The sequence below is a fragment of the Moschus berezovskii genome, chromosome 17, assembly GCF_049115385.1.
Source record: "Moschus berezovskii isolate FMDL1 chromosome 17, NW_MosBer_1.0, whole genome shotgun sequence".
Classification (NCBI taxonomy): domain Eukaryota; kingdom Metazoa; phylum Chordata; class Mammalia; order Artiodactyla; family Moschidae; genus Moschus; species Moschus berezovskii.
The window spans coordinates 38,100,884-38,127,203 of record NC_142476.1 but is presented as its reverse complement, the minus strand read 5'-3'; the positions used below and the strand labels follow the sequence as shown (position 1 = coordinate 38,127,203).

Genomic DNA, 26,320 nt, shown 5'->3' with positions numbered 1-26,320 from the left:
GTGAGGTGATAGACATGTTAATTAGCTCGATTGTGGTAATCATGTCACAAAGTATATTTACATCTAACCTAGCGTCAAGCTTTGGGGAAAAGCAAAGAGAAATGCTTGCTTTCGGGGAATGCCAAGTTCTCTGATGCTCACAGGTAGATAACTATGTGCTCCAACTGTATGTGCTAAGATCCAGCTCTATTTGAGAGAAATTCTACTTCCACTGGACTTCAGATCAGCAAACAAAGTTTTTATGTCAGAATATGCATTATGCCCCATCAAAGCATTTGTCATGGGGAAACCCTGGATACTAAATCAATATAAATTAAAGATGGAAAGAGTAAGAGGTTAAGTTAATCATTCTTTGTTCATTAAAGCAGAACTAAGTCTTGTTTTTTGGTTTCAACCTGGTTCTTCCAGGTTGAAAGATAAAAAAAAGGGGTAAAGACAATGCTTTGTGTGTGTGTTAGTTGCTAAGTTGTGTCCAACTCTTTGCAACCCCATAGACTATAGCCTGCCAGGCTCTTCTGTGGAATTCTCCAGGCAAGAATACTGGAGCGGGTAGCCATTCTCTTCTCCAGGGGATCTTCCTGACCCAGGGATTGAACCCAGGTATCCTGCATTGCAGGCAAATTTTTTACTGTCTGAGCCACCAGGGAAGCCCAAACGATGCTTTGCTACCTCACAAACAGTTAACTTTAGCACTGCTGGGTCCCCAGGCATCTCGAGGATGGAGTTGCTTCCTTAAAGTCCCAGTGTTCTTGGCAGTCTGTTTGGTCCCAATAGTCTCCTGCGGGTGGCGTGTATAAATTGACTCTTGACATAGCGGATGGCCTGGGCATCTGTGGGACTAGGTGGATGCGGTTAGTTTTCTGCTAGAAAAAGGATAATCGTTTCAAATCCTCTCCTGTTAGTTTCACCACTTAGAAACAGGCACTCAGAATTCCAGACATCTGGTAAATTCAACAACCCTGCCTTAACAAAAACTGGGTATTATGAGGAAGGTATGATGCTAAATCCAACCTTTATGAATAGAGATAGGGTTGGAGGAGAGAGACACAGGGTATGGCATTAGAATCCCATATGGGGCGGTGTGTGTGGGAGTGTGGAGTAGATAGGTCAGAGGGACAGAGGGCCTGGCCGCTCCAGTCTCTAGACTCTGAAAAGTGCTTGCGCTGAGGGTCAAGGAGCAGTGAGATGTCCCAGGAACAGGAATTCTGCAGTGATGTGCATCCCAGGCCATAGGCAGTTAGAAAACCTTCACAAGGGCGATTACCACCTTTTCTTATGTGGTCAAGCCCTACCCACCTGAGGTCAGGTTCCCAGGTAGGCTGGCGGAGCAAAGTATAACTGCTCCCCTTCCCTGGCTCCAGTCTCCAGGGCAGAGCAATCAGGAGCCAGGCAAAACCTTGTTAACCTTTTGTGACCAGAGTGAGCAAAACTAATCCCAAAGTGCCACTTTCCCTCCCATTCCTCCACTTGACCTTAACTTCCCTACTTTGGCAGAGAGTCTTGGGTGAAAGGTCCTATTTTATTACTTCCCCATGGATGTACCTCCTATGACCATTTATAATTCACTCCCAATCAAGTCAAGAAGCAGATGTTTATATAATGTGTAATCTCATCTGGAGATGTACTCAGGGGTGATCCAACCTTGATGGAGATTCCCAATCATAGATCTGACTCACTGTTATACTCAATCATCTGTTTTATTTTAAAACATGTCTACACTGCATTGAGCACAACACAGATGTGACCAGGAAACCCATAGCCCTGTCCCAGCAGGTGATGGGTCCAGTGTATGACTTGGGATTGACTATTATTTTTCACAGTAAGAAAAAAAAAAAAAAAAAGAGAATAAGAAAGAGGAAATTAACATTATTCCCAACTCCTGTTCAGAAATCTGAGTGATGAAACGGAAGGGTATTTAAGAGATTCATAGAGCATTTCCAAAGCCCGTTTTCTCCATCAGTTGATGTTCAAATATTGAATCTGGGATATTGGACTAGCTGGACTTGAGTGACACAGGGTATACTGTTTAAAATTACATCCACCCATTACTGCAAAAGGTAGGGGAAGAACAGGCCAGGCTTTCTGACTGAAAGTCTACTTTTTCCTGTTTTATGAACCTGATGAATTCGGAGGCTATCAGAAATGTATAACCACAACTGTGACACAGCATCTGCTCAGCATAAAACCTTTTTGTGTAGGGGAAAGAATTCAGTTGGCCTACGGGGAGAAAAGTCCTGAGCTGGATGGTGCCAATACAGAACTGTCAATCATGACCCCACTGAAATATGTGGGATCTTGTGAAAACCAGAAACAGCCTCCATTTTTAAGATAAAGTCTCTAAATCCAGTTGCTTTTTAAAAATTAGTATTCCCATTTCTTTCCTCTGAAGCACAAAGTAAATGCTAGGAAGCTGACGGGTTTTGTTTGTCACAAGCACACACAGGGTTTGGGGACCACTGCGGCTCTCAGTTCCTGGAACACCTGAGCCTCTGGCATCACTGGGCCTCCACAGCCTTTTTTGAATCCAGGGCTGAGGTCCTCATATTCCAGAACAAAAAAGCCAATATGGAGGACTTGGGTGATGGGGAAGCGAGAAGGCCACCCCGTCAGGTCTGGATCTCTATCATCTGAGGAAAATGAAAGTAAAAAATTTATACTTGTGTCCAAACAAACCTTTGATTCATCAAGTCATCAATGGAGAAGGCAGCAGAGTACACCGAGACCCTTGGTGTGAGAAACAAAACGCCTTCCCCAAAGTTAAGACTTCTATTTACGATCTAAAATAGATGTCTTTGGAATGCTTTACCTAGACCAGTGAAAGCCACTTACTAATTACATATTACACAAGAATAAATTTTCTACTTCATTATCCAAATCAAATCAGGCTCTAAAAACGGACCCCACTGGACTGGAATGTGTATGTTTTAACAGATCGGAAACTGCAGAGCAGTTATGCCACTAACTGACATAGCTCTATACCCAAGGATGCCATTGGTATAAATATTTTCAGATTCCTTTGCATTTTAACAATAACAGAGGAGAGTCAAAACAAAGGCTAATTACAAAGACAAAAACAAAGACAATTACAGCTTCTGACATCCACTGAATGATTGTGTTGGCCATTAAGTTTGTTCAGATTTTTCTGTAAGATCTTACGGTAAAAACCTTAACGAACTTTTTGGCCAACCCAATCTATTGTCTATTTAGTTACAAATCAGGTTTAACACAGCTTTGCTCCATTTTCTACGCATTTTGCCTTTTAAATCACACACAAAATTTATATTAAAACAGTATTTTTTTTTTCAAAAGACAAAGGCTTAGCGGAGCGCGTCTTATGAATACTCTTTCCTTCGGTTAGTTTTAGCAAGTGGAGGGATCACCGTGGATTTTGAGTGTGGTGGTGAAGCAGTTCCACGGGTCATCTTCTCCATGTGCTCAGGGACGGGGCAGGGGGGGATGTCGGAAACTCTCTTTTTTAAAATGTATTGGCAGGACAGCACAATTCTTTAGTGCTTTAGGGCCTGTGAAGACAAAGAGAAAGGTGGCTGTCACTTCTTTTACTGGCATTGTGACTACTAACCTGGTGAGTCATTGTTCTGATGGTCCTTTGTCAACATCTTCCAGTTTTGGGTCCTGGGGCTCTTCTCTCCCTGCTCATCCCTCCTCCAGGCCTGATTCTCAGGATCAAATTCAGGCCTGACTTAGGGTCAGGTTCCCAGGCATTTCCAGACACACAAATCTGCAACTTCATTGCTGCTTGTGTCCCTTGACCCCCCCAGTTGTATAACAACATTTATCCTCTCCCCATTCAATTATATATTATCTCCCCAACAGAAAGAGGAAAATATTTTCCTTTGGCTATGAATTTGAAATGTTCTGAATTACTAGGAAATTTTAATGGAGAAATAATTCCTTTCCCTGGGTGTGTGGGTGCATGCAGGTCAGGAGTGGAGGGAGGAGCCCCAGTACCAGTGGAATTCCTCATTGGAATAGGGTCCTCGCTCTGCCACAAAGGTTCTTCTGAGAACCACCTACCTCTGAAGATTGGTAGTAGGGTGACTGGGTATCATTAAAACTTGGTTTGGGTTTTCCTTCAAGTTCACTGAGTCGGAAAATTAAAAGGTCAAATTGGGTCAGAGTGCAATGGAAATCAACTGAAAAGCCAGGTGGGAAACTAACAAGGGGACACTTCAGATGCAGTGGTTAGGGAGGTTGGTGGCTTCTGCACATGATCTTTATTTAGAGTGTCTATTAGTTCAAAGATCGGAAGCCACCCCCTTCATTTACCTATCACAAGAGCCTAAGGTTTATACTTACGAGTATCTTCCTGACATTTTCCGAACAATCACAGAGATGGTTACACCAATGACTGCGATGCCTAGTAAGACCGCAACAATGATTCCAACCAGGGTCCCCACTGACAAGCCACCTGAATGAGACAGAAAAAACAAGCAGAGTCCCCAGATGAACAATGCAGCAGCAATCAGCAAAGCCACAGGCCCACTGTGGATAACAAACGCTGCTCTACGTTGTTTGTTCTCTATCTATCTAGCAGGAGGTGACTTGGAAGGGGAGAAAAGCTGGGGTGATTCTAATCACGGGAAGATTTCTGGATCTCAAGATTTATCAAGAAGCATACCACTCTTTGACTAGGTGGCTTCACTGTTAATTACTGGGTAGCTTTTGTGTACACACAGCTATTAAATTAGCCCCTATTTCCATTTTTAGGGACCACAAATTCTGATATGACACCATTTTCCACAGCTGTTGTGAAGGCTCACTTGTGGTTTGCTTATTTTCAAATACAGGCAATTCCCTTTTCTCTCTTAAGAGATTTGAAACATTTTCAAAAGGTTTTCTGCTCCCGTTGATTACAATCCAGGAAAGAATGTTAATTCATCACAAAGATTAAAGTTCAAAGAAACCTTTTTAAAAACTCCCATAAGAATGTTTTGATAACAAAATCCAACCCACCTTTCTGAGTGCTTTTTGGTTTTTCTCCATCTGTTTTCCCTGTAAAGAGAGAGTTGCAATGATATAGAAATATTAGGAGTGAATAACTATAATTTAACAATTGGCAGAAGATGGATTTACTCTAAGTGGAAGGTAGCAAAACATAAGCAAAGAGGATAATTTCTTAAGTAAATTGGATCAGGAGACTTTTAAGCAGGCTCTGATGTGATCCTGTCTTTAAAACTATTATTTATTGAATTTATGAATGCTTCTTCACACCTGTGAATCCATAGTTTTTTGGTAAATGTTACTTTTTTCCCCACCCACCGTAGAGAACAGAGTCAAGGTAATTCGCCCAGAGAGATCTTAAATAAATGGTCAAAGATTTCAGAAGTTAGGGTAACAAAAGAATCCAAGGCTGTTGATTTTTGGTCCAAAGTCAAGATCATGAAAAACTCACCCATTGGGAGGTTTATTTTGAAGAAACATCATTTTGAGAGCAAAATGTTTTGGAAGCTGTGGTCAAGACTGTGATATCACCCATCTTGTGATATCAATTTCCTTTTCTTTCATGGAAAATCCAGATCTTGGGCACTTAAGCTTAATGAGTATTAAGCTTTGTATTTTCAGTTCATTCAGTTCAGTTGCTCAGTCATGTCCTACTCTTTGTGACCCCATGGACAGTAGCACACCAGGCTTCCCTGTCCATCACCAACTCCCAGAGCTTGAGCAAACTCATGTCCATTGAGTCAGTGATGCCTTCCAACCATCTCATCCTCTGTCATCCCCTTCTCCTCCCGCCTTCAATCTTTCCCAGCATCAGGGTCTTTTCCAATGAGTCAGGTCTTCGCATCAGGTGGTCAAAGTATTGGACTTTCAGCTTCAGCATCAGTCCTTCCAATAAATATTCAGGACTGATTTCCTTTAGGATTGACAGGTTTGATCTCTTTTCAGTCCAAGGGACTCTCAAGAGTCTTCTCCAACACCACAGCTCAAACGCATCAATTCTTTGGCGATCAGCTTTCTTCACAGTCCAACTCTCACATCCATACATGACCACGGGAAAAACCATTGCCTTGACTAGACGGACCTTGGTTGGCAAAGTAATGTCTCTGCTTTTTAATATGCTGTTTAGGTTGGTCATAACTTTCCTTCCAAGGAGTAAGAGTCTTTTAATTTCATGGCTGCAATCAGCATCCGCAATGATTTTGGAGCTCAAAAAAATAAAGTCTGACACTGTTTCCACTGTTTTTCCATCTATTTCACATGAAGTGATGGGACCAGATGTCATGATCTTAGTGTTCTGAATGTTGAGTTTTAAGCCAACTTTTTCACCCTCTTCTTTCACTTTCATCAAGAGGCTGTTTAGTTCTCTGTCACTTTCTGCCATAAGGGTGGTATCACCTGACACCAGGTGCATATCTGAGGTTATTGATATTTCTCCTGGCAATCTTGATTCCAGCTTGTGCTTCACCCAGCCTTGCATTTCTCATGATGTACTTTGCATATAAGTTTAATAAGCAGGGTGACAATATACAACCTTGATGTACTCCTTTCCCTATTTGGAACCAGTCTGTTGTTTCATGTCCAGTTCTAACTGTTGCTTCTTAACCTGCATACAGATTTCTCAGGAGGCAGGTGAGGTGGTCTGGTATTTCCATCTCTTTAAGAGTTTTCCACAGTTTGCTGTAATCCACACAGTCAAAGGCTTTGGAGTAGTCAATAAAGCAGAAGTAGATGTTTTTCTGGAATTCCCTTTGCATTTATGGCACTATTATTGTAGGATTTCTATCTGCAGCTAACTCTAATCTAGTGGTTTAAATGTGAATATTCTTATTTACCTAGCATGTGGATATAAGTTGCTTAACCATGAATATCTCTCTGGAAGTAAGAAATAGCATTGTTTTCTTCAGATAATTTTTACACAATTCTATTAAACAATAAAGGCCTTTTGTTTCTCCCATCACATTCTTGGTACACTGAGCCCTTCAGTCCTCTGAGTGGTAGTTGCTTATGAAGAAAAAGTCAAGAGGCCTTAATTTAATGAGACAACAGAGAGATGTGATTTAATCAGGCTCAGCCCTAGAATCTCAGCTCATGATTTGCAAAACATCAGATATCCAATACTCTCCTAATCAAAAGTGAAACCAGCCAACCATCAACTATAAGATGTTTACTTTTTCTAACGGTTGATTTGGAAGGAAAAGTTATCCACTCTGTATCAGGTCCATCTTCAAAAAAAAAAAGACATCCTTTCAAGATGGCCCCAGAGTTGTCATTGTTCAATAGCTGAGTTGTGTCTCATTCTTTAAGACCCCATGGACTGCAGCATGCCAGTCTCCTCTGTCCTCCACTATCTCCAGGAAGTTGCTCAAACTAATGTCCATTGAGTCAAGTGATGCCACCCAACCATCTCATCCTCTGTCGTCCCCTTCTCCTCCTGCCCTCAATCTTTCCCAACATCAGGGTCTTTATCAAAGAGTCAGCTGTTTGCATCAGGTGGTCAAAGTACTGGAGCTTCAGCAATAGTCCTTCCAATGAATATTCAGGGTTGATCTCCTTTAGGATTGACTAGTTTGATCTCTGTGCAATCCAAGAGACTCTCAAAGTCTTCTCCAACACCACAGTTTGAAAGCATCAGTTCTTCAGTTCTCAGCCCTCTTTGTGGTCCAACTCTCACATCCGTACATGACTACTGGAAAGACCATAACTCTGACTACACAGAAGTTTTTTGGCCAAGTGATGTCTCTGCTTTTTAATGTACTGTCTAGGTTTATTATAGCTTTCCTTCCAAGTAGCAAGTGTCTTTTAACTTCATGGCCCCAGAGTACAGGTCCTTGAACCCATCTCTTCCTGCATGAGCGGAACCCATGGCTCTAGAACATTTACATAGAGCTCAAGCTGATCATGCCAACTTACATGAAAAAGAAGTTGGGAGACTTCTGGGTTTGAGGCCTGCCCAGAACAGAGGTGTCATCCTATCAACTCCCTAAATGCTATACCTGGCTGACAACTACCAGTAGAGACAGGTCAAACATTTGCTTTTCATGTCTTAACATAGTGGCTCATGACACAACATACTGGGCTCATAACACAACATTATCACCATCAGTGACACCATTTTCCAGAAAACATATTACCAAAATTAAGTTTGTGGGTGATTCATCACTAAATTTGTTTACTAGCCTTATACTCCCTAAGCCTCTTCCCAATTACACTGACTGTGATCACTCGAATGTATCATGCACATGAACGTCATCAAACTTGGGCATTTGATGGTAAAGGCATTTGCAGCCCTAATAAAATTACCTCTTAAAAAGTTAAGTGTTTATAATTACATTTTAACTCACATGTGAAAATTTCTTGGAACACTGATGCATAAAGTAGGAATGTGCCATAAGTCACAGTTTTTGTGAAAGGGTAGGGAAGAGGACAGACAAAAAAGTAATCATGAGTATTTTCCAGGAAATTGAGACATTTTCTTTTTAAGGAATAGGAGAAATATTCTGGTACAATATAAAAAAATACTCAACTTGGAATGTTCCATTTTTGGCTTGCATGAATAAGCTGTCAACTCTTGTTACAAATGATCAATGCTTCTCCAAAATTTTGAAATGTTTCCAATGATTAATTATATTGATTCTTTCCTTGTTTAACCCTATTTAGTTCGCTCTGGTGTTTAATGTCAAACATTTCTTTAGCATCTTAGAGTAACCCTTAGGCATTATTTTCTAAGCATAATATGAAACTTTTCTATCTTTGCAGTAAAATACGTGTAATATAAACATTTCTATCTTCACCATTTTTAAGTGTACTGTTTGATGGTTTTATGTACATTCACCTGGTGTGCAACCATCAGCCCCATCCATCTCCACAACTCTTTTTCATCTTGCAAAACTGACACTCTCTACCCATCTCCACTCCCTCCCCCCGCAACCCCTGGCAACCACCATTCTGCTTTCTATGATTTTGACTACTCTATGTACCTCATCTAAGTGGAATCACAGAGTATTTGTCTTTTGGTGACTGGTTTATTCCATTTCGTCCTCAAGGTTCATCCATGTTATAGCATATGTGAGAATTTTCTTCCTATTAAAGGCTGAATAATATTCCACTGCATGTATATGACACATTTTGTTTACCCAATCATCTATTCATGGACAGCTGGGTTGCTTCCATGTTTCAGCTATGGTGTATAATGTTGCTGTGACCATAGGTGTACAAATACAAAGCATTTAAAAAATCTGCAGAAGTGCTTTAGAGTTTTAAAAACCAGATTAGTGATTGGGAATTGTATATCAAACAATAAGGAATAACTTTCTAGGTGTTCAGCTGTGCAACTGGTTTTAGGAACCATGGGTTCAGGGGAGGTCATTATGTTTACTTTCATTTAAAGATGAAAACACATTTCCTTGGTCCTCCAATATCTCCTGGAGTTTGCTCAAATTCATGTCCATTGAGTTGGTGATCCTATCGAACCATATCATCCTCTCCTGCTCCCTTTTCCTTTTGCCTTCAATCTTTCCCAGCATCAGGGTCTCTTCCAATGAGTTAGCTCCCTGCATCAGGTATTGGGAGCTTCAGCTTCAGCATCAGTCTTTCCAATGAATACTCAGGATTTATTTAGTGTTGACTGGTATGATCTTCTTGCAGTCCAAGGGACTCTCAAGAGTCTTCTCCAGGACCACAATTCAAAAGCATCAGTTCTTTGGCATTCAGCCTTCTTTATGGTCTAACTCTCATATCTGTACATGACTACTGGAAAAACCATAGCTTTGACTATACAGACTTTTATTTAATATGCTATCTAGGTTTGACATAACTTTCTTTCCAAGGAGCAAGTGTCTTTTAATTTCACTGCAGTCACCATCCATAGTGATTTTGGAGCCTAAGAAAATAAAATCTGTTATTGCTTCCATTTTCCCAGCTTCTGTTTGCCAGGAACTGATGGACTGGATACCATGATCCTAGTCTTTTGAATGTTGAGTTTCAATGTTAGGACAGAATCTACTAAGATATACATAGGTTGGCTAACTTTTACCCTCTTGGGTTAACACAACACAACACAACACAACATTTTTTGTGTAGCATTATATCAGCTTAGGGTCAGCAATATGACACTAGTAGCTATCTCATTTACTTTTGTGGGGGCATTATCACTAGCTGTCATTAGAGCAGAGTTCAACAACCCAATACATATGAACTCTGAACCTAACAGACAAAGCTTGGTTCAACATTAGTGCTTACATTCCAACATGTGCCATATTGATGGCTATATTTGTCCCTGGATTTTGGGGAATGCACTGATGGTGCAAAAGAAGATCAATCCCTACTGGGGTAATTTTTTCCTACCCTGGGAGCGACTGGTCGCTGGTGCATGGGTGTGGACTGTGCTCTTGGCAGGTGTGCTCTTGGCTGTTGTGCTTTCGGCGGTTGGCAGATCTTCTCTGTGACCGTGAGTTACATTCTCTGTTCTTGTTGGCATCTATTGGAGATGGAAAAGGCAAACAAAAATAAAACTTAATACTGTAAAATACATACTCTATCTTATGTCAGAAATGGACTTAAAGTAGCATAAATATATAAGCTATATGATGACATAATTTGAAGTGGGAACAAGATAACACACGTAAGAGTGGAGACAGGAATAAAATCATATCTACTCCAGAAATAAATCCCAAATGTTGAGCATGCTGACTCCCTGAGGTGTAACTTTTTAGAAAATGCTGGGTCACTAGGCATTAATTCTTTTCCTCCCTTGAACTTGAATGGTACTTTTTTTCCTGTAACGTTTATTCAGCACATATTACGTTGTATTATTTTTAATGCCTTTCCTCCCCCAAAGCTTACCATTTGCCAGGACCTCTACATACCTCCTCATTAACACAAAAAAACCCTAAGAAGTAAGTTCTATTTTTTTTGTGTGTGTGTTATTTTTGGCTGCTTTGGGTCTTCCTTGCTGGGTGTGGGCTTCTCTAGTTGTGACTCGAGGGCTCCAGAGTGTGCAGGCTCAGGAGTTGTGGCACACGGGCTTAGTTGCCCCATAGCATGTGGGATCTTAGTTCCCCAGCCAGGGATTGAACCCACATGCCCTGCATTGGAAAGCAGATTCTTAACCATTGGACCACTAGAAAAGTTTCAATAAGTAAATTCTATTATTAGCCCTATAATATGAACAAGGCTTAGAGAGATCAGATAATATGCCTGAGCTCACATAGCCAACAACCAACAGAACAAGACTTGGAAATGGTTCTGTTAACTCCAAAGTTCATGTCAATATAGCATTCAACAAGCTAATGAGTACAGGCAAAAATACAAACATAGATCAGTGGAATTAGATCAAGCTTAAAAACTTTGTGCATCAAAGGACACAATCAACAGAATGAAAAGGCGACCTATGGAATGGGAGAAAATACTCACAAATCATATTATCTGATAAAAGTATATCGAACTCCTATAACTGAATAACAAAAAATCTAATAACTTGATTTTAAAAAAATGGGAAAAAGGACTTAAGTAAATCAGTCTCCCAAATATGGTACACAACGGCCAACAAACATACAAAAGATACTCAATTGCACTAATTATCAGAGAAAAACAAATCAGAAGCACAATGAGATTATCACCTCACACCAGTTAGGATGGCTACTATCAAAAGAACAGAAAATAAATTGGAACCATTGAGCACTGTTGATGGGGTCATAGAATGGTTGCAATGCTAGGGAAAGCAGAATGGAGGTCCTCAGAAAAATTGAAAATAGAACGAGCATATGATCCAGCAATGCTACTTCTGAGCATAAACCCAAAAGAAGTAAAAGCAGGGTTTGGAAGCTACTTGCACGTCCATGTTCATAGCAGCATTATTCACAATAGCCAAGAGTTGGAAGCAATCCAAATGCATGGAGAAAATGTAGTATATACTTACAGACAGTGGAATATTATTCAGCCTCCAAAGGGAAAATATTCTTAAACATGCTACAACATGGATGAACACTGGGGGCATTATGCTCAAGCATACTGAAATAAGCCAATCTCAAAATATCTTAGCATGTGATCACATGCCTATGAAGCAACTTCCTCTCTTCTTGAGACACTCACCGGAGTTGCCAAGGATTCTGTACTGGAAGTTGGGGTTGTTATGTAATCTTCCACACCCAGGGTCGTCTTCTCATTTTTCACACCTGTAGTCACATCATCTTCTGGCCGGACCGTGCTGGCTGAAAAGGGGAGACTGAGTCAGACCTCAAGGTGAAATCATATGGGCGGACCTAACTGGTCAGCTACAATCAGATTTTTTTTTTTTTCATTTCTTTTGGGTATTTCTTCCGTTTTTGGGAGTTTTCATTCTGGCTTAACACAAACCATTCTATATATATAGAACAGCCTGGTCATCTCCATTGTAAAAGAAAGGAAGATGGGACTCCAAAAAGGTGAAGCAGCCAGACGCTCACTGGTTCCCACTGAGGCATGCTGGACAGTGGGGTGTGTGTGTGTGTGTTTACACCTTAATTTTTCTTCCAATAATGAACCTGATTCTTTCTGGTGTCATTTCATATAAAGAATTAATGCATTTAGGTTAATAGAATTTCATATAGATCCAGAAAAATTCTCAATTAGAGAAGTCTGGAAAGATTTCTGAATATATCGATTAGAAGGCTCTCTGTTATAAAGAGTGAAGTAAGTTGGAAAGAGGAAAACAAATATCATATATTAACGCATATATATGGAATCCAGAAAAACGGTACTAATGAACCTATTTGTAGGGCAACAGTAGAGACACAGACAGAGAGAACAAACTTGTGGACCCGGTGAGGGAAGGAGAGGATGGGGCGAATTGAGAGAGTAGCATTAACACAGATACGTTACCATGAAAGTGTCAAAGTGTTAGTCGCTCAGTGTCCAACTCTCTGACACGCCATCAACTAGCCTGTCAGGCTCCTCTGTCCTTGGAATTCTCCAAGCAATACTGGAGTGGGTTGCCATTTCCTTCTCCAGGGGAATCTTTCCGACCCAGGGGTCAAACCCAGGTCTCCTGCATTGCAGGCATATTCTTTACCGTCTGAATCACCTGGGAAGCCCATCCATTACCATATGTATTAATAAAATAGATACCCAGTGGAAATTTGCTGTATACCTCAGGGAGCTCAACCCAGTGCTCTGTGACAACCCAGAGGGGTAGGATGGGGTGGGAGTTCAAAGGAAGGTTCAAGAGCAATGGGACATATGTATACCTATGGCTGATTGATTTTGATGTATGGCAGAAACCAACACAACATTGTAAAGCAATTATCCTCCAATTAAAAATAAATACATAAAAAAAAAAAAAAAGCTTCAGTTCAGTTCAGTTCAGTCACTCAGTCATGTCCGACTCTTTGCGACCCCATGAATCACAGCACGCCAGGCCTCCCTGTCTATCACCAACTCCCGGAGTTCACTCAAACTCATGTCCATCGAGTCGGTGATGCCATCCAGCCATCTCATTCTCTGTCGCCCCCGTCTCCTCCCACCCCCAATCCCTCCCAGCATCAGACTCTTTTCCATTGAGTCAACTCATCGCATGAGGTGGCCAAAGTATTGGAGTTTCCGCTTTAGCATCAGTCCTTCCAACACTGGACAAATGACCCTGTTGTGTCAATGAGAAAGGTTTCCAGAGGAGCAGGGAATAGGTGGGGTGGGACTGGAAGTTGAATTCCAGGATGCAGGGAGGACAAGAAGTGGCCTTTTCTTCACCCTCTACCACAATGATTGGAGTTTATCCTGACCAAGTAGGAATGCCGTCTCAATTCATCAATAACCCTTTTCACAGGTTAAAACAAATCTGACTCATTGGTCATGGGTTCCCTCCCCAGACACAGAGTGGCTCTGGAAGAAATTTCGTGACTAAATACAGTTGCAAAATAAGCAAGTACACACAGCTCAGGAGAAAAAGGGAGGGGGTGGTTGGAAACTTATGTGCTTAATTCAAGAGCAGATGTTTGTATCTAGGCAGCACATAAGTGAGATATCTGGCCGTTGCCTTAAAATTCCTTCTTTCTCTTGTGCTTAGATGGCTCAGCCAAAGGCATAGCTAATAAATATTTGATCACAGCTTCTTTGCTGATGCAGAGGAAGGAAGCCTCTAGAGTAAATTCTCTTGTTCCATGAGCCTTCTCTTTGCATTGAGTACTACTGATCTGGTGCTGCCAATCAGTGCTTTCCAAGCATATGCATTTTTTTCTCATCTGGGGTGGGGAAAGGCTTTCTTTAGTTAGCAACTAACTGATACCTCACTGCCAGCAAATAGATTGCTCCCTTTCTGGCTGGTTGCTGGGGTGGGAGTAGGGGTAGTGATCAGCTCTCATTAAGGATTTAAGATTATGATCTCAGCAAATGTTGACTGTATTTGTCAACTTCAAGGGGAAATATCCCTTTGCTAGGCAAGCAGTCTTTATTTAAAAACTTAGTATCCTATTTTCTTTTCTTCCACTCCTGGTTCAAATACACTTAACAAACCATCCATTTAAAAACATTTTCTGGTGTGTTCAGCAAAATCACTTACCATATGGCATCCTCTAGCTTTAAAAAGCAAAACAAAACCAGCCTTGCTTAAAAAAAAATAAACAAGTACAGGATTAAGTTAAAGTTGAATTCTTTCGTAGAAAGTTCAGTTCACTGAAAACCTAACGATAAAAATTCCTTCTTGCTCTTTTCTACACTTTGCCCACAGATCCAAGGACTAAAATCGCTCTGAATAGACAAAAGGGCATTTTATGAATGACACTCATGATGAAGAGGCAAGTCTTTTGTCTCACTGCCCTGGCATTCTTTTTGCTCCTGGGAAAGTTGATCTTTAACAAGAGATGTTCACTTGTCCCTCTCATTATTTCGGCTGAAGGCTTTGCGGATGAATTGCTGAGTGTCCAGCCAGCATTTGACATCCTTTTCTCTTGAATGGTGAAATTCAAATCATGTGTTGCTGTCTTTGCTCTCCAATCATTTTCCTCTTCCTAAGACACGTGTGTGCACAGTCAACACACACAACTGTTTATGTAAATGCAGTGACAAACCTGCAATAACAGAGTCTGTTCTGGAGCGATGTCCCCTTATGCTCACATGAACACCTTTCTGCTGCTTCCAGCCTCTCCCAGCCTGTGGGTCAGAACCAGTGGAAATTTTCAACTCTGTCTGTAAGCCATCCACTTGCTTTGGAATTGGTGTGTATGTGTTATTCTTTTCAAAACTACTACTTCTAAGAAGATGATGTGATAAATCGATTTGACCTTAAAGTGTTTAAGCTTGAGAACCAATAAACACTGAAGAGATGTTTATCAGGATGAAAGTGCTAGTATTAATCATTTTTTTAAATTATGAAAGTATGACAACACATTTACAGGAGATATGGAAAATACAAAACAAAGTTACATTGTTCTGCATTTTCATGTATATTAAAATTACATATTACGATTATTTTTTAAGTAGATAAATTAAGATTTTTAGTTGGAGCTTCAATATCAAACTCTCAAAACTTAATAGAATGAATAGACAGACAAGCAAAAGGATATAGTAGACCTGAAAACCACTATGAACCAATTCAACATAATTAAGATTTATGCAATTTTCACACAACAGCAGGATACAAATTCTTTTCAAGTTCCCATAGACTATAAACAAGGAGACACTGGAACACATCCAGGTACATAAAACAAGATGCAAAAATTTCATGGCCTAAAGGTATTGGAATCATACAGAGTCTGTTCTCTTATCACTGTGGAATTATGTTAGAAATCAGTATCAAAAGATATTTTAAAATAGCCCAGATATTTTCAAATGCCATGTCATTTACCAAGAGAGATCTTTGATTTAGCCGTTGAAAGCCTCAATAAAGTTAAAACACTGAAAACACACAGGGTGATTACAGAGAAGGAACCATTAAATGATAACTATCAAACTGAGAAATTAATATCAAAGATACTTTAAAAACTTCATGTATTTGGAAATGAAATGTCCACTTTTAAATGATGGGTATATCTAAGAAGCCATAACAAGGAAAATTAGAGAATATTTGTAACAGAATAAAAATGAAATGAGAATTTATCAGAATTTGCTGCATGCAGCTGAAGTTGCTCGATATAACTAAATATTAACACAAGTGAATCATTTTTATCTTTGCATCAAAATCTAATAGCCCAAAGAAATCATTCTAGTTTCCATATATTTATGGGATGGCATTTCATTTACAATATTTAAAATTTGATGGAACATTAATTACACTGTCACTGTGATTGTCTTACAACAGTCCCAAATTCTTGATTAAACCTCTGAGTGTTTTCAATCTTTTGGTTTTATTTACATTTCTCTGATTTGTGGTGATGAGTTGCTCCTTATGTTTGCTGGTTGATGGGAGTGTTTTCTCTTGTGACTATTTTTCTTTTATGGTATTCATCTTTAAATAATTTTTAAGTCTTCTTTATGCCTTAAGAATATATTCTTGGATTTCCTTCCCATTAGGACACCACAGGTTCCCTGTGCTACAGTTTAGGTTTTCATTAGTTATCTATTTTATACATAGTAGTGTATATATTAGGAGAAGGAAATGGCAAGCCACTCTAGTACTCTTGCCTGGAAAAATCCCATGGACGGAGGAGACTGGTAGGCTGCAGTCCATGGGGTCGCTAGGAGTCGGACACGACTGAGCGACTTCACTTTCACTTTTCACTTTCATGCATTGGAGAAGGGAATGGCAACCCACTCCAGTGTTCTTGCCTAGAGAATCCCAGGGACAGGGAAGCCTGGTGGGCTGCCATCTATGGGGTCGCACAGAGTCGGACACGACTGAAATGACTTAGCAGCAGCAGCAGCAGCAGTGTATATATGTCAATCCCAATCTTCCAATGCATTCCCTTTTCCACCTGGTGTCCCATACATTTGTTCTGTACATCTGTGTCTCTATTTCTGCTTTGCAAATAGGTTCATCTGTACCATTTTCTAGATTTCACATATATGTGTTAATACATATTCATTTTCTCTTTCTGATTTATTTCACTCTGTATATATATAACCTTTTCTGGCATCCAATCAATATATTACAAGGCTATTGGGTTTCCTAGCACTGGTCTGGCACCATTAAATTAATCCAGAGGGGACTTTCCTGGTAGTCTAGTGGTTAAGAATCTATCTGCCAACGCAGAGGACTTCTGATACCTGGTCTGGGAAGACTCCACACGCCACAGAGCACCTAAGCCTGTGTGCCACAACTGCGGAGCCTGTGCTCCAAAACAAGAGAAGCTACCACAATAAAAGGAACACACACTGCAAGGGAAGAGTAGAGGAGACCCTACTTAACACAACTAGAGAAAGCCTCCACACACCAGTGAAGACTCAGTGCAGGCCAAAATAAACAAAAACCAATTAATTAATCCAGAGAACTGAAATATCAATAGGAAAAAGGAAATGAAGCAAATGCAACATAAGTTCAAGCAGCATTTTATTTAACAAAATCAGGAAATAAAGCATATTTCTTTAAGTTTTCTGTAATAGAATAAAGTGATAAAACTGAAAATATATATATATATATTCTTTGGAATAGATGCTGCAATAATTTTAATTAATTGGCATTTGCATATACCTTATAAGTGGCAAGGTCTGCCATTAGTCAAACTTATTAAGCTTTGTCTCTGAATATCATACTTACAAACTCTCTCAAGTTTATGTAAATATTCATCTACATTTTCTGTAAGTTTTTGTTTTTACACTGAATCTTTCTATTTGTCCTGTGTTTATCTTGAAGCATGATGTAAAATGAGAATATAAATTTGATTTTCATCCAAAAATTAAGCTGGTGTGTTTGTCTCCACTTACCAGATGAGCAAAGTGAGGCTGACAAAGACGTTCCTTGACCAACCTTTGTTGAAACTCCTCTGAGCCCTCTTCTCAGTGAGGCCATGTCCTCAGGCTTCAGTGTTCATCATTACAGAGTCTAGTTTCAGCAAGAACCCTGCTAAGTCAGTTTATAGAGAATCACTTGATTTTCTCTAATCAAGTTCTCCATCTCCCACCTTTGATTTCTAAATCCCTGGCCTGCCGTTAGCAAGCATCCTGTTAGGCGGCTGCTGCTGCTAAGTCGCTTGTCATGTCGACTCTGTGAGACCCCATAGACGGCAGCCCACCAGGCTCCGCTGTCCCTGGGATTCTCCAGGCAAGAACACTGGAGTGGGTTGCCATTTCCTTCTCCAATGCATGAAAGTGAAAAGTGAAAGTGAAGTTGCTCAGTTGTGTCCGACTAGTTTAGCAAGAATCCCCTAGCCTTTGAGGTCTCGTCTTCACAATTTTCCATCCACTGCCCCTCTCTCTGCTTCTTGGCTATGAATCCTCAGCTGTCCCCGTTGTACTCAGAGTTGAACCCCATCTCTCTTCCCTGAGGCAATAGTCCAACTGTTTGAACAAGTACCAGAATAACCTTCTTTAACAAGGTCAGAAGTTTAACGATTTTCTGAGTTGGCCTGGTCAGTGAGCAGATGCAAAGCCAAGTGTTTTGTACTGCTCGTTGGCCCCTCAAATCCTTTTTTGTGCCTCACGGGTAGCTGTTGCCTGGAAAATGCCCTTCCCTGGGTTCTGACATCCTTCCTTTTCACCCCCATCCTCACTCTCCCTTAAATTACAATCCTGGTTATAGAAAGCAGTTGCTTCCTTGAGCATCGCGCCTCCTCTTACGAGACACCATCTGTTAGAATCCCTCAGTCTAATTATGTAGTGACCACAATCTCTGTTTCCTCAAATGAGTTTCCTTGCTAGGACTGAGGTTCCAGAAGTGGCAGGTTAGAAGACAGGCGTGGTCTGCCTTACAAAGGCAGTACTTCTCAGAGCAGAGGTATTCTTGGCTCCACAAAAAAAGGCAGCAGCAATGATGGGATGGAGATTGGAGCCTTTCTGAGTTCACCTCTATTTCCGAGAATATTTACTGCACACCTGCTACACGCTGGGGGCTTCCCTGATCGCTCAGTGGTAAAGAATCTGCCTGCCAGTGTAGGAGAGGCGAGTTCAATCACTGGATCAGAAAGATCCCCTGGAATCTGGAGGAGGAAATGACAACCCACCCCAGTATTCTTTTCTGAGAAATCCCATGGATGGAGGAGCCTGGTGGGCTACAGTCCACAGCGTTGCAAAAAGAGTCAGACTTGACCGAGTGACTAAACAATGATCCCTGCATTTTGGGCCCCATTCTCAGCACTGGAAACAGAAAAGTGAACCAGGTGAGGTCTCCATCCTCATGGATTTGGGTACTGTTGGGGTGGGATAGGCGGAGGGGCTCTCAACAGGCAGAGAAGGACAATCTCAAGCTGGTGCTCTGCACCCACTTCAGATCTCTGCTTAAAGGGTATTTTCTCAGGGGGCTTCTTGACCACCCACTGAAATCATAACATACTAATTAGTGAATTAGCATATTCACTAACTGACTATCCCTCTAGAACATAAGCTCAGTAAAGGCTGTTTCATCTTGATGTCCCCATTGTCTATGATACTGGCACAGAGTAGGCACTCAGTGGGTATTTGTCGAATGACTGAGTGATCTCCAGGTAAGTGAAAAGCTGGTCTCACTACCCCTGAAGCCCAGACTGCAGCACCACACACTTGAGAAACAGGCTGATCAATGTGGCTGGACAGTGAGAAACAAGACTGGGGAGGGGTAGAGGGCCAGACTGGTGGAATTCTGTATGAAGGGGGGTTTGATTTGAACTTAACTTTATAACTAGAAGATGCTCTGAGTGTGGGAGGGACCTAACTCCAGCCCAGGAGCCACAGAAGAGATGTAGGTGTTGGGGAAGGTGCCAGGGTCAGACTGAAGCTGAGCATCACTTAGACTGTTGTCCAGGCAGAAGTGAGCAGTGCTTACACCAGGGCAGAGCAGCAGGAAGGGAAAGAACTGGACAGGTAATAACTGGAAAGCATCTAAAGTCACTATCCCAACAATCAGAAGTAAGCATGAAACCTCAGAGACGAGACTTTTACCGCCTGTTGCCATTCTGTGGATAACAACATTTAGAGTATGAATGGATGAACTGAGTAAAGCAGGATGTTCCCAAACAGTGCTGAGTCCTTTACTAGATGTTACCTCGTGCTTTTTTAGAGGGTGGTAAGCACTCAATCCTAAAGGAAATCAACCCTAAGTATTCATCAGGACTAATGCTGAAGCTGAAACTACAACACTTTGGCCACGATGCAATGAGCTGACTCACTGAAAAAGACCCTGATGCCGGGAAAGATTGAAGGCAGGGTGAGAAGGGGACAACAGAGGATAAGATGGTTGGATAGTATCATCAACTCAATGGTTAGGAATTCGAGCAAACTCTGGGAGATGGCAAAGGACAAGGAAGCCTAGCATGCTGCAGTCCATGGGGTCTCAAAGAGTCGGACATGACTTAGCAACTGAACAACAGTAACCAATTAACAATGTTGTGACAGTTTTGGGTGAACACCAAAGCAATTCAGCTATACATAAACGTCTCTTCACTCTCCTCCAAACTTCCCTCCTATCCAGGCTGCCACATAACTTTGAGCAAATTTCCCTGTGCTACACAGTAGGTCCTTGTTGATTATCCATTTTAAATAAAGCAGTGTGTACATGTCCACCCCAAATTCCCTAACTATCCCTTCCTGCCATCTTTCCCTCTGGCAACCACAAGTTCATTCTCTAAGTCTGGGATTTCACTGTGTCTTATGAGGACAGCCTCCGAAGCCTCCTTCATGAGTTTTGGCAAAGAGCCTCTGCCCACTTTCCATCTCCACGTGAGGGAGAAGTTCCCTGTGGTCCTCTTTCTATTGACCTAAAGCTTCAGAATTGAACGGCTGGAGATTAAAGTGGGAAAGTTGACTTTAAAAGAAGTCAAGCTGAGTTACCCTCAGGCTTTCAAAGAAAACTGGTAGATTAAGACATCTTTCATGCTGTCTGGAATTTCTAGCATCTTGAGCTGCTCCAGCATCTAAATGCACGAACAACCGTTTGAAGATGGATGACTTGGAATGACTTTTGTGGCCATCGAGAAGTAGAATGCTCTTTTTCTTTTCTTGCAATGTCCTAGGAAGTTCTGGATTTTCCCTGTAGGAAAAACTGTAAGATAACTTACAAATAATTCCAATGAAATTTGGGAGAATGTAATGTTTTTAGAGGGAGGTCAAAACATCTATGTAGGAAACAAAACCCAAAAGGTCTGCTTCTGATCCTTTGCCCAGGCAAGGCTTTTACATATTATTTTTCTATCACGTTTCAAAACTGTGCTCAGAAGCCTCAAAATAAACACACTCCAAACTGCAGGGAGGTGCCAATCTCCAACGTTTTCCAACATTCTGCAGACCACCCACCATGATCTCCAAGATAACTCAGATCTTTATGCTATCTTTCATCTTCATTCAAAACGTCCCAAATTGAGCTGTTTGATAGCACTCCCTTAAGTTACCATGAAGTGGGTTTCTGCAACAAGAGAAAAAGGTGTTTGGACTTCGCTTTTATTTACCACATCTTTTGAGTGACCCCTCTGGTCTCACAGGCTGACCCACATCCAGACCCTGTATGGCCTTTCTTGGGAATATTGAAAGCCATTTGCTAATCCAGAGCCCTGCATCTGACCGTCAACTCCTGGCAGACCCAGGGTTGTGGTCAGTACAATCACTGATGTGGTCAATGGGTTTCCCACCCACCTCCACCCCTTCCAAGGATCCTGGTAAATTGCTTAGCGGATCAAAGTTTGGCCACGGAAAATCTAGGCAACTCCAAGAAGGTTTGGCCCCACCACTCAGCATCCCACAGGGATGAACGCACTCTTAATTTTCCTCCAGGTAGTACAGTACTACTCACAGCGCATACCATCCCATATTCTCCGTGTTGGCACCATAGGAAGTATTTTGTAGGTGTTTGTTGAGTGATTGGACGAGTACACTTCTAACCAAACAGGAGATTTCCTTTCAGTTATCCCTTATAACATTCCTGCCACTGTCCACTGTGTTTCAACCATGAGTTGTCAAACACCTTCTCCTGATGAAACAGACAGCAGGGCTGAAAATAGGATACTTCTCCCATAAGGATGAACTCTGCTGCTCTGCTGTTTGATTTTTAATGAGCAGCAGCCTGCCCACTAACTGTGTCTGGTCCTGTCAGCCCCTCCAACACAGGGCTGAGACTGCTCACTGTTGGCATCGGCAACATGTGCCTCTCCCATAAAAATCAAGAGAAACATGTCAAGACTGCAGCGATCAGACAAGTGTCACTAATTCCTCTAGAGAAATCAGAAGAAATGTTATACATTAAGATTTGGAGCAGTGACCATCCCCTGACTTCAGAGAAGGGGCTGTTATGCTCAGTGCCCCAAGGATGTCTTTTGGGGCGGGGAGCAGTTTTCTTTGGGCTCTGGGTGGGGTGGCCCCTCTGGGTCACCTCCCAAAGTTGAAGGCAGTGTTCTGAAAGCCTCTGCAGCTGAGCACAGCAATGGAGAAAGGGGAGGGGTTGGCAATGGCTGGGGACTCCTGTTTCATTTCAGAAGGAAGGATTCATGCCAAATCATTGGCAGGTGGAAGGTGCAGGACTCACAGCCCGTAAGATAGGTCTCCAACCACATCCATTCTTTCCCCTTCGATGGAGGGAAAGGAATTGAGAGCTACTGTGTAAACTTTACCAATTTTCCTAGTTAATCCCCATGGCCATTCACGAGGAAATTAGTTTAATTTTTGTTGTTTAGTCGCTCAGTTGTGTCTGACTCTTTGTAGACCACCAGAATCCTCTGTCCATGGGATTTCCCAGCCAAGAATACTGGAGTGGGTTGCCATTCCATTCACCGGGGTATCTTCCCTAACTAGGGATCGAACTCACGTGTCCTGCCTTGGCAGGTGGATCCTTTACCACTGAGCCACCAGGGAAGCCCCAGATATTTTAATAATGGTGACCAAACATTTGTGCCAAGCACTCTCTCTTGATCTTCACAAATGCCTTGAAAACTAACATCATCCCTATTTTGTAAATGATGACGGTGGGGCTCAGAGTAAACCACCCACATAGTCAGCAAGGGGTGATGCAGGGGTTACACATCAGGATCTGTCAGACTCCAGAGAAATCCCCGGCTCTAACCACTGTGTAACACAGCCCTCATGTGTATTGGTCACTTTTCCACAGCTCCCACTCATTTTCCTCCCCCACTCAACTCCATCACTGCCCATCCAGACCCTACCTACTCTTCATGGCCCAGGGAGACATCTCTTTCCTCAGAGACCACTCCCCCTCCACCCCCCGCGAAGGTGTCAGGAGAAAGTACCCTCCTCTAAACTGGTGTTGCTATTGTTGTTCAGTCGTTAAATCATGTCTAACTCTTTGCAAGCTTAATTCATGTAAACTCAACTCATGAGCTCCCTGTGTTATACAGCAACTTCCCACTAGCTATTTTTATTTTATCCACAGTCTACAGCACGCCAGACTCCTTTGTCCTTCACCATCTCCCGGAGTTTGCTCAAACACGTCCATTGAGTTGGTGATGCTGTCCAACCATCTCCTCCTCTGCTGCCCTCTTCTCCTTTTGCCTTCAATCTTTCTTAGCACCAGGGTCTTGATAACTCTGCATTCAAGACTTTCTCCCTGCTAGCATTCTCTGATAGCTGAATGAATGAAAGAGTATTTACACTTTTTAGGACTGAGGAGAATGAATCAACTTACTCACTCACTCCAACTGCAAACAGGGCTCAGGACCTCCCTTCAAATGTTAAAACTCGAGGTTGCTGGTTACAACCTCAATTAAGATTACTCAACCTGAGGGGAGGTCTCTCTCTTGACCAAAAGCAGAATGCTCTCAGTAAAAGAGGAAATGAGTCCATAGTGCTGCAGACTGGAATCAACACTCTTGTATAACTTTTCTGGAACCTGGCCAGGAGGCCACCTCTTAGGGAGAACTGCTTAGTTATTAATACTTGAATAATCAAATGACTAAGGCCGGCTTTAGAAGTGCTGGCCTGGAACACAGCATCTCAACTGTGTTGGGAAACCCTCACCATCTGCTCGGAAACCGAGCTTCTGATTCATGCAGGGCCGTCAGCTGAGCAGGCCCTGATTTCGCAAGAGTGAAAAGAGAAGCCCCTTTGGCTCTGACCTCACCATCCACCCATACAGCTTGCAGACAGCTCAGCTGTGAGCCCAGGAGGATGAGGCCCTCCAGGAACGTACAGGATGTAGCTGTGTTTCCACTGACTGCCCTTGGCCTTGGTCTGAAGCCTGGTTTGGGAGTTTGAAGTGTGCGTCAGTAAAATTTTTTAAAAATAATATTCTTAGTTAGAGGGGATCTCTTCTGACCCTCTTTGCCATCTTTCTCCCCTTGTTCCAATGAATGGGGAATTCAGGCAGCAAAGTGGGGCTTATTATTTCTGTGCTGTTTTAGCTGAGTTTCTCCCCAGGAACCCATCAGTTACATCAGACTAGATGTCTTACTATTACCTCAAACTCACTGTGTCTATAAGAGAGTGCTTAACTTAACTGTTCTTTCTCATCCAATTGGTTTCTTATCTTTCATCCCTCTAATCACCTGCCTTCTTGTCATTCCTGCCAAAAGGCTGGGTTTCTTCCCTCTTCCTCCTGCCAAATGTTTTTACCAACCATGTGTTCTTTTAAGTGCTGAATAAGATGGGTCCTCCTCTCTTCTCTAAGGAGCGAGAGAGATATAGTACAATTAAAGTACAGTGATAAGAACAGCCAGAGCAATTTGGAAAAGAATATAAAGAGGAAGACTAACACTTCTTAATTTCAAAACTTACTACAAAGAGTGAGTCCTGCTACTGTAGTCGGCACCTTGTGGAACTGGCATAAAGACAGATGTCGCAGCCAACAGACTAGAACTGAGAGTCCAGAAATAAACCCACACGTTTCTGGGAAAGCGATTTTTTAAATTTATTTTTAATTGGAGGATAACTGCTTTACAATGTTGTGTTGGCTTCTGCCGTAGGACAATGTGAATCAGTCCTAAGTACAGATATGTCCTGACCTTCTTGATCCTCCCTCCCAGCAACCCCCATCCCAACCCTCTGGGTTGTCAAAGAGCACTGGGTTAAGCCCCCCATGCTACTTCCCACCAGCTATCTATTTTACATGCGGCATTTACATGATTCACTGCTACTCGCTCAATTTGTCCCATCCTCTCTTTCTCCCATCGGGCCTACAAGTCTGTTCTCTCTGTCTGCGTCTCCATTCCTGCCCAGCAATTAGGTTCATCAGTACCACTTTTCTAGATTTCATACATATGCATTAATACATGATATTTGTTTTTCTCTGACTTATTTCACTCTGAATAATACGATCTAGATTCATCCACCTCACTAGAACTGACTCAAATTCATTCCTTTTTTGGCTGAGTAATATTCCATCATATCTATATACTACAACTTCTTTATCCATTCATCTGTCGATGGACATCTAGGTTGCTTCCATGTCCTGGCTATTGTAAATCATTCTGCAATGAACATCGGGGTACATGTGTTATGGGCAATCATGCTGACAAAGATGTCAAGATAATTCAGTGGAATCATCTTTTCAACCAAATGGTATTGGGACAACTGGCCTTCTTCATGCAAAAGAATGGAGTTGGACCTGTATTTCACACCACGATTAATTCATTAAAATTAATTTCAAATGAATCAAAGACCTCAATGTAAGAGCTAAAACTATACAACTGTTGGAAGAATATATAAGAGTAAATCTTTGTGACCTTGGATTAGGCAATGGCTTCCTAGATAAAACACCAACAGTAGAGGCAACAAAAGAAAAAATAGATAAATTGGACTTCATCAGTTTTTAAAATTTGTGCTTCAGTGGATGCTATCAAGAGATTGAAAAGCCAACTCAGTGATAACTGAAGAATTGATGCCTTAGAATTGTGGTGCTGAAGAAGACTCTTGGGAGTCCCTTGGCCAGCAAGGAGATCAAACCAGTCAATCCTAAAGGAAATCAGGCCTGAATATTCATTAGAAGGACTGAAACTGAAGCTCCAATATTTTGGCCACCTGATGTGAAGAACCGACTCATTAGAAAAGACCCTGATGCTGGGAAAAATTGAAGGCAGAAGAGGACAACAGAGGATGAGATGGTTGGATGGCATCACTGACTCAATGGACACGAGTTCGAGCAAACTCTAGGAGATGGTCAAGGACAGAGGAGCCTGGGATGCTGCAGTCCATGGGGTTGCAAAGAGTCGGACGTGACTGATCAACTAAACAACAAAAAGTTAAACAAAGAGCTACAGAGTGTGTGTGTGTGTGTGTGTGTGTGTGTGTGTGTGCAGTCACTCAGTCATGTCTGGCTCTTTGCAACCCTTTGGACTATAGCCTGTCAGGTTCCTCTGACCATGGGATTTTCCAGGCAAGAATACTG

The 26,320-nt window shown here is 41.8% G+C and overlaps 1 protein-coding gene across 2 annotated transcripts in view; it reads right to left on the bottom strand.

The window, feature by feature from the left end:
• Positions 1-1,678: 1,678 nt before the first annotated feature.
• The window catches only part of PDPN (podoplanin), a 34,444-nt gene continuing 9,802 nt past the window's right edge, over positions 1,679-26,320 (bottom strand). Inside the window, exons 1-6 of one of the 2 annotated variants that reach the window (XM_055419243.2) lie at positions 17,791-17,928; positions 12,052-12,170; positions 10,306-10,438; positions 4,975-5,013; positions 4,318-4,429; positions 1,679-3,521 (exon numbers count right to left, since the gene is read on the bottom strand). In XM_055419243.2, coding sequence (XP_055275218.2) covers positions 3,515-3,521; positions 4,318-4,429; positions 4,975-5,013; positions 10,306-10,438; positions 12,052-12,170; positions 17,791-17,875 — 495 coding nt within the window. In that variant the 5' untranslated portion in view covers positions 17,876-17,928 and the 3' untranslated portion in view covers positions 1,679-3,514. Of the gene's footprint in view, positions 3,522-4,317; positions 4,430-4,974; positions 5,014-10,305; positions 10,439-12,051; positions 12,171-17,790; positions 17,929-26,320 lie in introns of those variants that run through there. The other variant, XM_055419244.2, reaches the window with a different exon arrangement.